The sequence below is a fragment of the Camellia sinensis genome, chromosome 9 (assembly GCF_055761805.1).
Source record: "Camellia sinensis isolate YWXY chromosome 9, ASM5576180v1, whole genome shotgun sequence".
Taxonomy (NCBI): Eukaryota; Viridiplantae; Streptophyta; class Magnoliopsida; order Ericales; family Theaceae; genus Camellia; species Camellia sinensis.
Window position 1 is genome coordinate 135,057,013 of NC_138969.1, and position 11,567 is coordinate 135,068,579.

The following is an 11,567-nucleotide window of genomic DNA, read 5'->3' on the forward strand; positions in this document are numbered from 1 at the left end:
CAATTATTTATCTCACTATTTCAACTTAAACAATCCTACAATAATCCCATACATTGTTAATCTTCTCATAAAACATGGCTTCATGGTCATCAACATAATTTCTGTTGCGCTTGGGAAGGTCTAAATCAGAACATTTTGCAAGGCACGTAGAAGTAGACGTCTCTAAAGTTAGTTGTTTGGTTCGGTATAGTTTATTTAAGTTGTTTATATATTTTTTTAAATTTATTTTGAGAATTTGTGTAAGATTCTTTAGTACAACTTTTAGTATAATTTATTAGATATAAATAATTTCAATGAATTAAAATAAGTTAATTATCTAGAAGTTGGAAAGTGTGTTTTTGACTTTTACTTTACGATTATTAATTTTTGACTTACAATAACATACACCAAATAATTTAACAAACCTATTAAATTGTTAACTACTAAGTCATTTACAAGATTAAGCTGTCAAAGAGAAAGAGAACTATATTTTTTGTATTATATCCTCAACAGTGAAGAGGACATGTTATGGGAATCTTTGCCTATAAAAACCTTAGCCATGCAAAATTTTAGTCAGTGTGCCCATAAACACATACACTAATTAACACCATGGCTTCTACGAATCATTTCCAATGCATGTTCTTGGCCATGCTCTTTGTCTTGGGAGTTTTTTCCTCTCAAGCTTCATCTCGCCTTTTGAACTAGCAAACCATGCTAGAAAGGCACGAGCAATGGATGGCACACCATAGACGTGTTTACAAGGATGTAAAAGAGAAGGATATAAGGTTTCAGATATTTCTGGAAACTTTTCTACAACAGGCAACAACCAGGAGAGGAGATGGAAGGAGGGTGGAATCCGGTTCTCAGAAAACGGAGGACGGGTATGCAAAATGGTCGAGCAAGGGTGAATGACTTGGTATCTCTATTCGTTGATGAAATACCAGAGACCATGACCCCTAGAGATCTATTTAATCTGTTCAGTAAGTTTGGAGTTGTGAAGGATGTCTTCATACCAGGGAAAAGGAGGAAAACAACAAGAACACGATTTGGATTTGTTAGGTACGATTGCAAAGTGGCTGCAGAGATGGCAGTGCAAAAAGCTGATGGCTTATGGTGTCACAACAGGGCATTGAGGGTAAAGTTGGCTGAGTTTAGCAAGTCCAATCAAAGTAGACATATGCTCACAGATGCTAAGCAGGGAGATATGGCGCAGAAAAAGCAGTGGACCCCTGTCCAACCTATGATGCGAATCAAAGGTAAGTCATATGCGGAAGTAGTTAAAACTGGACGACAAAATGGAGGAGAATATGGCAATCAAAATGTGTCTGTTAGAGCTGTGGAGGCTGGGAATGGGTGGTTATACGATAGTGTCCTGCTCAAGCTCAAAGCTTTTTTCTCCTTCCATGACTTTAGGAAGGAGATCTATAAGAGGATAGATAAGGATGTGGTAGTTAGACAAGTGGGAGGGAAGCAGGCAATTCTATCTTTTAGCTCCAATCAGCAGAAGAAGGAAGCACGAGTGAGAATGGAGGAGTGGATTCATGACTGGGGTGATGAAGTATGTGAATGGGAAGAAGGGAAGTTAATGGAACTTGATAGATGTATCTGGCTCACTTGTGTGGGAGTACCTTTCAATCTCTGGAATATCAAGACCTTCGAAGCGATTGGCAAGGTATGGGGAGATGTAGTTCAGTACGATGAAGATACAGTGGGAGGTAAACATTTTATGTTTGGCAAAGTAAGGATTATCACAAAAATCATGGAGCCCATCAATACGGTAATCAATTTACTAGGAACTGGGAGGGCTTATCAAGTGAGAGTGTATGAAGAGCCCTGTGTCAATATCTGTCAATGTAATGGTGAGTATAGCTGCCAGATAAATGAAGTAATGGAATCCAATCTGCACGATGAGGTCGAACACTTGATCAAACGAAGGGGCCAGGATGATAATGGTCATCAAGAGGTAGCTGTCAATGGTGTTGAAGGTGGTGAGGAAGGTGAAGTTGGGTCGGTTGCAGAGCAGAGCGATGATGAGGATGTGGCAAAAATTGATGAGGTGTCAATTAAGGGAGCTTACACAGTGGAAAGAGTACTCGAGGCAGTAGATGGAGGCCATCATTTCATGTCTGGAGTAGCAGGAAAAGAAGCTGAGCGTGCTCTAGGGAAAGAAAGGGAGCTGCAGGCGAGCTGCTCGAGGGTGCTGGAAAGGCAACGGATAGAAGATCAGGTGTGCACTTCAGGTTTTATAAATAGTCAAACTGGGTTGGAGTGTAGTCGGCCCAAAATAAATTTAGAAGTTGTGCTACATGGAGCCCAAGTCCAGCCCATAACTAATGGGCCAAGATGGGAAGTTGATTCCAATTTGAGTGATTGTATAGCCCAGAATCAATATAAGGCTAGAGGGGACGATGCAGCATACAAAGACAACCATGTGAAGGGGGGCCCATCTCAGAAAGTTAATGCTGGATCAAAAAGGAAGCCTGATCTGAAGCGGAAAGGAGTTGACCAGAGTAAAGGAAAAATGGAGTAGGGGGGCCATCCAAAACAGAAGGGGATTCTATGTAGTAGCAGCCTCAGAAGTGGAGTGATCCTTCGAGCGGCAGCAGCTGCTATGTCCCTTTCAGCATCACAGAGGAGTAATTCACAAAGAAGAAGCAAGTTACTTAAAGAAGCTCGAGCTACGGTTGAGGTAGGAAAGGCTTTAGGACTAAACTGTGAAGAAAAAGAGGAGGAAGTGGTGGCCAGAATAATAGAGTTGGAGGAAAAAGATTTAAAAAGAGTTGAAGGGAGGAGAGAGGCTGATTAAGGTGCTGGACAAATGAAGGAGTACAGGAGCTGTGGTAGAGGTTTTAATGAAACTCATGTCATGGAATGTCAGGGGTCTTAGACGACCTGAAAAAAGGAGTAGAATTAAGGCATTGGCGAGGGCAAAATCAGTGGATGTTTTGTTGCTGCAGGAGACTAAGAGAGAAGCTGTTGATGGCAATTTTGTTAAGTCCCTATGGCCAATGGATGAGATGGATTTTATGGAGGTATGTGCAGAAGGCAGTGCAGGTGGTCTCCTTTGCATTTGGAACCCTCAGATTTTCCAGTTGATAGAATGCTGCAGTTCCAGGAATTTTATTCTTCTTTCAGGTATCATATCTCAATCTTTTCATTGTGTAATCTGCAATATTTATGCTCCGACAGATGTAGTGAAGAGGAGGAAACTATGGGAGAGTCTTATAAATCTTAAGCTCTCTTATCCCAACCCTTGGTGCCTGGGTGGTGATTTTAATGAGATTAGAGTCATGACTGAAAGGAAGGGCTGTTCACGAAGAGATAGGGGAATGAAAGATTTTAATAATCTTATTGATAGCCTGGAATTAATTGACCTGAATATGCATGGAAGGTTATTCACATGGTGTAATGCATTGGATGGGGAGAGGTGGAGTAGGATCGATAGGTTTTTACTTGATCCTGTCTGGTTAGAGAAGTATAAATTTAAACAATGGGGTTTGGCTAGGGGAATTTCAGATCACTGTCCAGTTTTGCTTATGGAGGATGGGAAGGATTGGGGGCCTAAACCTTTTCGATTTATTAATGCCTGGACATCCCATCCTCAGTTTAAAAAGGATGTGGAAAAGGTCTGGGAGGAGACTCAGATTCAGGGGTGGGCTAGTTATAGACTCATGTCTAAGTTTAAAAGACTGAGAGCATATCTGCGTAGATGGAACATTGAGGTCTTTGGTAATATTGATGACCAACTTCAAAAAGCGGAAGACGAACTCCATGAGTGGGACTTGAAGGCTGAATCTGGATCCTTGTTGGAATCAGAGGTGAGTAGAAGAAGGGAGATAAGAAGTCAAGTATGGAATCTAAGTAGAAGTAAAGACAGGTTGTGGCTACAAAAGTCTAGATTGTCATGGGCACAGAATGGTGATAAAAATACTAGACTATTTCACTTGATGGCAAGTAACAGGCAGAGGAAAAATTTATTGGATTCAGTGCAGGTAGATGGGGTAGTGGTGAAGGATCCAAGTATGGTGAAGCAAGTAGTGGTGAACTACTTTGAAAGAGTTTTTGCTGAAAGCTGGAAGAGCAGGCCTAAGTTGGCAGGGCCTTTGTTGTCCATTAGTTCTGTTGACTCAAAGGAAGTATTGGAGGCAGATTTTACTGAAGAAGAAATTTGGGCAGCCATCCAAGATTGTGATGGGAATAAAGCCCCTGGGCCTGATGGCTTCAATTTGTATTGTATCCAGAAGTGCTGGTCTTTAATGAAATGTGAGTTCATTCAGTTGTTCCAAGAGTTTCATCGTAATGGGAAGTTGGCCAAAGGGGTAAACAACTCTTTCATCACTTTGATCCCTAAAAAGAAGAACCCAATAGATTTAAGTGAATATAGGCCCATAAGCTTGGTTAGCGCAATTTATAAAGTGTTGGCTAAAGTGTTGTCTAGAAGGGTAAGGAAAGTACTCCCAAAGCTCATAGGAGAAGTTCAATCTGCTTTTGTCTCTGGTAGATGCATCCTGGATGGGGTCTTAATTGCAAACGAAGTGGTGGATTGGTGGAGAAAGTCTAAGAAAACAGGAATCATTCTTAAATTGGATTTTGAGAAGGCCTATGATTCAGTTAACTGGGAGTTCTTACTGTCAATGATGAAGAATCTTGGGTTTGGTGAAAAATGGGTGGGTTGGATTTGGTCCTGTATATCTACATCAAGGATCTCAGTGCTTGTGAATGGATCGCCCACAGCAGAGTTTTCTCCTCAGAAGGGTTTAAGACAAGGAGATCCACTATCGCCCTTCTTATTTAATATTGTGGCAGAAGGTTTAAATATCTTATTGGAGAGAGCCAAAGACAAGGGGATGATCAGAGGAGCTTCAGTTGGTCACCAAGAACTGAAAATTTCTCATTTACAATTTGCAGATGACACTATTATTTTTTGTGAAGCCAAATGGGAGGAAATTATAATGCTTAAAAGAATCTTAAGGTGTTTTGAAGTCATGTCAGGCCTCAAGATTAATTTTCATAAAAGTGTAGTTTGTGGTATTGGAGTACAAGAGGAGCTAGTTAAGGAGTTTGCTAAAACACTAAATTGCCTCAACCAGAGTCTACCTCTGTCATATCTTGGACTACCTTTAGGGGCCAATCCAAGGAGAAGAAGTACTTGGCAACCGGTGGTGGAGAAGTTTAAAAAGAAGTTAGCATCTTGGAAAAGGAGATTTTTGTCCTTTGCCGGCAGATTGACCCTAGTTAAGTCTGTTTTGTCAAGTCTTCCACAGTACTTTCTATCCATCTTTAAAATGCCCGTTGGTGTTGCTAAAACAATTGATAGGATTCAATCAAACTTTTTGTGGGGAGGCTCTGAAATTAAAAGGAAAATTCACTTAGTTCAATGGAAAGAGGTGTGTAAAAGTAAAGCCCAAGGGGGGTTGGGTTTGAGAAGTCTCAGTGATGTTAATGTGTGTTTACTGTTAAAATGGTGGTGGAGGTATGGGTGTCAACATCAGTTTCTTTGGAAAAGGGTAGTATGTAGTAGATATGGCGGGATTGGAGGTAGGTGGACACCAGAACCAATGCCAGCTGCAATGGTATCTATTGTGTGGAAGGATATTGCATCATTAGCTTCATCCAATAGTGTAGTGGCGGAGTTTTTCTCACAAAACTTTAGGATTATTATGGGAAATGGGGAAAGAATTCATTTTTGGACGGATAGATGGTTCAATGATATGAGTCTTAGGTGTGAGTTCCCTAGACTATTTAGTTTATCCGTGAAGAAGGATGGTTCCTTGCAGTTTTTCTACCAACGGAGAGGGTTGGACAGAGATTGGAAGTTGGCATTTAGAAGATCGCTCCTAGCATGGGAGGAGGAGGAAGTACAAAGACTAAATGCAGTTTTAGCAGAGGTTCCTAATCTAAATCCAGTGACTGAGGATAACTGTCTGTGGAAAGCCAATAATTCAGGGGTATTCTCTGTGGCCTCAGTGTGGGAAAGGTTGGAGGTAGCTAATGGATCCAGGATTCCTATTTCAAACTTCATATGGAAAAATGCAGCACCTCCAAAGGCTCAGTTCTTCAGCTGGTTAGCTTGGAAAGGGAGAATCAAAACCGCAGAATTTATGCACAGGATTGGAGCTCTACCCATCAATGTCAGCTCCTTATGTGTATTTTGCAAAGCAGAAGTCGAAACTATTAGTCATGTGTTGCTTTTATGTCCATTGGTGTGGAAGTTATGGTCTGAGCTGATAAGCTGGTGGGAAGTGCAGTGGGTAACACCAGGATCAGTGATTGTTTTGCTTGACTGGTGGTCTGGTATGAATTTGAAGAAGAAGGAGTTCAATATTTGGAAGGTGGTCCCTTTGGCTATGTTGTGGTCCTTATGGAAACTTAGGAATGAATGCTTATTTAACAATGGTAATGCAGATTTTGCACAGATGGTAGAAAGTTTGAAAGTAAGAATTGCATTATGGGTTAAGTCAAATGTTAAGGGGGTGCACTACACAGTACATGATATTGTCACAAACTTGAAGCAGGTGAGAGGGTGTCTGACATAGGATTAAGGCTGGGCTGTTAGTAGTGTGTAGGTGGAAGGTGGAAGCTGGAAGCTGATCTGATGGCTGCTGCAGCTGGAATGGTCTGAGGCCCCTCCATGGGCCTGCTGTGAGGCTGGTTTCAGGCCTAAAACAGATTCTGATCTGTTTTGCACTACTGGTTTGTGCATCCAACTCCATGCTCTTCTAGGCAACAGTTGCAGATGCTGTGATATTGCACAGATTTTGCAGATTGTAGTGAGATTATGGATGGTAAGCTGGTCCATGCAGATTGATAGTGATGCTGGTCTGATATGCTCTGCAGGAGGAATGGTCTGATTTATCATTTTGCTGTGGCTGCTGGTGTGTGGATTGTATCATGTTGCTTTAGCTGCTGGGACAGTTTTGCTTGCAGCTGGTCGTATAGTTCTGCTGATTCTGCTTCTAGCATAATTCTGCTTCAGATGGATGTTGTTGTATCCTCAGAAACATATGGTATCCTCTGCTGCTAGTTTTCTGCTTCTGCTTCAGCTGGTTTTCTGCTTCTGATGCTTCTACCATGACTCTGCAGCTGTTGGATGTTGTTGGTGTATCAACTCTTGGCCTGGGTGCTTTGGGTGTTTTTTCTCTTTTTTCCTGTTGGTTTCTCACCAACTTTCGGTGGTGCTAGCAAATGATTGGGTATCCCCCTTGGTGCCAACCTAGTTGGGATTGGGGGGTGTACTTTGATGCTTTTTGCACCTCCTCTCTTTATTGATGTTTTCCCATATGTAATGTATGCTTTCTCATCAATAAAGTTCTTTTTTGCTCATCAAAAAAAAAAAAAAAAATAAGGTTTCAGATATTCAAGGAGAACGTGGAACGTATAAACGCCTTTAATGAAGGTGTAGATCGAGGATACAAGCTAAGTGTAAATCAATTTGCTGACCAAACCAACGAGGAGTTTCGTGCTTCTCGTAATGGTTACAAGAGGCAATCAATCGAAGTGATGTCTGTCTCAAAACCAACATCTTTTAGGTATGCAAATGTAACTGTTGTTCCATCTGTTATGGACTGGCGAAAGAAAGGTGCAGTTACCCCTGTGAAGGACCAAGGCCAGTGTGGTAAGCATTAGATATCTATATCTATATCAATCAAGATTTTAAATAGCGGTATAGCAAGATAATCAGTATAGATAACACTGTAGTGGTATCAAGACTAGAAAATGGGGTGACGTTGTTGTGAATATTTTAAAATCATTAGTCGCTGAAAAAGAGCTTTGTAGCGCTCGAAGCATCCACTGGTACACCGGAGTGTATTTATATTAAAAACATAAATAAGAGTAAATAGAAAATGAAGCCTATTATTGTCATGCCATTTTGTCAAAATATTGCAACCAACTTGATTGTAATTCTTTTTCTATTTGTTAACTTTTTTTTGTTGTTATCATGTACCTAGGATGTTGTTGGGCGTTTTCAGCAGTGGCATCTATGGAAGGTATTAACCAACTCAAAACTGGTAAACTAGTATCACTGTCTGAGCAAGAGATCGTTGATTGTGACGTTAAAGGTTTTGACCAAGGTTGTTACGGCGGTTTGATGGATAGCGCTTTCCAATTCATCAAACAAAATAAAGGTCTCACAACAGAAGCTAATTACCCTTACGTGGGACAAGATGGCACTTGCAATAGCAAGAAGGCAGCAACCCCCGCAGCCAAGATAACTGGGTATGAAGATGTGCCATCTAATAACGAGAAGGCTCTTCTGCAAGCAGTGGCCAACCATCCGGTTTCTGTTGCTATTGAAGCCAGTGGATACAACTTCCAGTTCTACTCAAGTGGCATCTTCACTGGAACATGTGGCACTAACCTTGACCATGGTGTCACTGCGGTTGGATATGGATCTATTGCTAATGGGACTAAGTACTGGCTAATTAAGAATTCATGGGGCTCTGGATGGGGCGAGAATGGATACATAAGGATGAAAAAAGATATTGCTGCAAAGGAAGGCCTATGTGGCATTGCTATGAAAGCTTCTTACCCAATCGTGTGAAAGAATAAAGATTACTTGTGTTATATATAGCTTTTATGTGTAAAGTTCATGTACTTTGGATATATGTACATTCTAGTTTATGTGTGTCTCATTTGTCACATCTATATCACTATGTATAATTTCAGCAAAAAAAATGTATGGTTTGCTTGATAAAAGTGTGAAATATGTTTTTAAAGCTTTGTTTGACACTATTTATTGCGATAGTACAAAACTTCATCTTGCATATATTGACTAAGCTCCCACTATAGGCTAATAAATTCATGACTAGTGAGAATCACTACAAAAAATTTCACTTTTAGCAGTGGCCAAAATTGTCGCTAAAAGCAGAAAAAAGCGTCGCTAAAAATTAGAAAACCTTTACCCGCGGTTGAAATAGTGGCAGTCAAACCGCCGCAATAGCCCCGTCGGCATATCCTTATAGTGACGTTGTCCTCAAACGCTGGTATAGTTATTTTTATTGCGACGATCGATGTAGTGACAGTTATAAATGTCGCTATATCTTAAATTTACCCATTACTCGCTAACTTTATAGCGACAGGTCGACTGCTTGTATATCCTTCACTTTTGCGACATTTTGTAAACTACTGCTATATTTTGACTCTATTCCATCAGTTTTACACTGTCGCTATAGCCATAGAATTCTTTTTGAATTTTATTTGCAGCAACAGTTATTAGCCGCGGTTGTAGGCTACGTTTACTATTCAATTACCAATAATATATAACTTAAAATTTTTAATGATTTGCTAACCATTAATGGTTGTCTCTCACTTATCCCTACTCATATTATATATCTATAAAAACACTTTTTTATTCTAATAGCTCAATATTCAATAATTGTAAAAGGTAAAAGAGTCTGCATTTTCATAATTCCAAAATATACAAAACACCATAATTAAAAGGTTCATTACATAAGCTTGTAATGCAAAATAGATCCAATATTTCTAGCAAACTAATAGGCCACGCCATAATCTAAAAGGTATATATAAACTTGTCACATTACAATAGTACTCAAAAGTATTACTCATGACGCCATTTTATAAAGACCTCCATAAAAAATGTTCAAATCGAGAAATGACATCCATTGTTTGATGCTTCATATTGTCTTCTTTCCTGCAATAAAAATGATTGAATGAGCATAAGTATCATTTTCAATTTCAAAATCTATAGAGAAAATTTAGACTACAAATAATTCTTGACAAGTCTTATTTTTTTTGTAAGTATGTGGTTTACATATCAAAACTGGCATATTGTAAATAATAAATAAATTCAATGGCCAAAAATAAAAAGCAACTCCAATTAAACTATTAGCAATTTGATCAATATAATGTCTACAAATTACTTTCTAAAAAAAAAGACACAACAACAACAGCAACAATAGCAAGAGATCAAACAGGGTTGAGTAATCAGAGAATTAACAATTGAATCAGCTAAGAGGGTTTTTCAATAACAATCGAACAACAGTAGGCTCCATTTGTGTCCAATTAAATAATAAAAAAAAACAACATTAAAAAAGCATCTAAAATCCAACTTAAAAAAAATAGAGACTACTTGAGTTTTTAAAGCTGAAAACCCAAAAAGAAGAACGAAACAGTTATGTTAGGAACTTCATAAAACATGTTGGTTAGCATGCAAATAAGCTTGCTGCCAACAAGTTCCGCCCAAGAATTTCTCCTGCCAACCTCTAGAAGAACCTTACCCACCTTCAGGTAGATGAAAAAAAAAGAAAGTTAAACCCAAAACTCAATGGAGATGTTGATGTACATGAAGTTCAATAGAAGCATAGAACAAAAAAATTTACTGACTATGTAGAAACTATTGCACAATACAAAACAAACAAGCTCAAACAATGATAAATAGTCAATAAAAATACATGATTAGAAACTGTAGCAGATTCTCATTAGCATCACTAAAGGGAGATCAGTTGTGGCAGTATAATGGTAAAATATCAAACTTGTCCTCATTCTTTATTTCACTTTTCTTAAGATTTCATTAAGAAAACATAAAAAACAATCATTACCTGAATATAAGTCAACTAAATTCCCTGAATTGTCAAAATCAAAAACTTTGTTCAGGTTCAAATTCCTAAAAGCTGCAATTAAAACAAAAGTCTGATGACAAGCCACCCCCCATGCTCAAATGTGGCTAATAATAGAGATCGCAACAGCAAGTAGGAAAACCAAGCAAGCATTTTCAGTTGTATAAAACTACATTAAAAATATTTGATAAGCTACTCATATAAAACCTTTTGTTCCATCATTTATCTAAAAATGGGCATCTGTGTGATACACAAGCTTGTAGCATCCATCAACAGCCAAAAACATGAATAAATTATTAAATAATAATAATTTTTATTTATGTTTTCAATAGTTGGCACCTAGAGTAAACATCATCAAAAGTGATTTCTCATCAATTTGAAGCTCCTCATAATAAAGAACACACAAAATTGTACTTGCACAGAAAATACAATACTGAGCAGGGGAAAATGAATTACCCTTATGTCAAGTCCTTCTAGCTTCTTCCTCCGGATTTTGCCTCTATCACAGACAAAATAAACAGTTTAGGGCTGAAGCCCAGACAGATTATTCCTTCTCTTGTATCTATGATATAACAAAATGGCAAAGAAGACTTAACAATGATACATGAAGTACTAAAAAGACAGTAACCAATTAATGATAGTTATATGGGTCAAGGTGACCAATCCACAACCAATTCAAAGTTTAGACTACATTCAACCTAAAACAATCTGGAAAAGGTTCAGAGTCCATCACAAAAATAACTTGGAAGAAATTAAATACAATGTTAGTGCCAATTCAACATCAGTCAAGAAGTCACTTTAGCTTCTCTACCTGAACTACAACTTGTACAAAATAAAATTAGCAGAAGAAAATGAAATAAAGAAAAGGAATTATCCTCGACCCCTGTAATGTATGAAGAATTCTTATGTAACAAAGAAAAAGATTGGAAAGTAGCAAAGAAACTTTTGGTGACCATTATTTTTAAAAGCTTTAACAAGCCAATTTTAATACAAAATATGATAATCAGTGGT

General features: G+C 38.5%; 1 protein-coding gene and 1 long non-coding RNA gene across 2 annotated transcripts; one reads left to right on the top strand and one right to left on the bottom strand.

Annotated features, from left to right (window-relative positions):
• The first annotated feature begins 588 nt into the window (after positions 1 to 588).
• Positions 589 to 8,521, top strand: LOC114264658 (senescence-specific cysteine protease SAG12). Its single transcript, XM_082887700.1, is given in 3 exon segments — positions 589 to 764; positions 7,326 to 7,594; positions 7,929 to 8,521. Coding segments are annotated over 3 exon segments (1,038 nt in total).
• An 834-nt stretch (positions 8,522 to 9,355) lies between these two features.
• LOC145798769 (uncharacterized) lies at positions 9,356 to 11,149 on the bottom strand. The gene is made up of 2 exons (XR_014340331.1): positions 11,013 to 11,149; positions 9,356 to 9,631 (listed from the first exon to the last, which is right to left on the bottom strand). It is a non-coding gene; the product is annotated as an uncharacterized LOC145798769 (long non-coding RNA).
• Between the last annotated feature and the right edge of the window lie 418 nt (positions 11,150 to 11,567).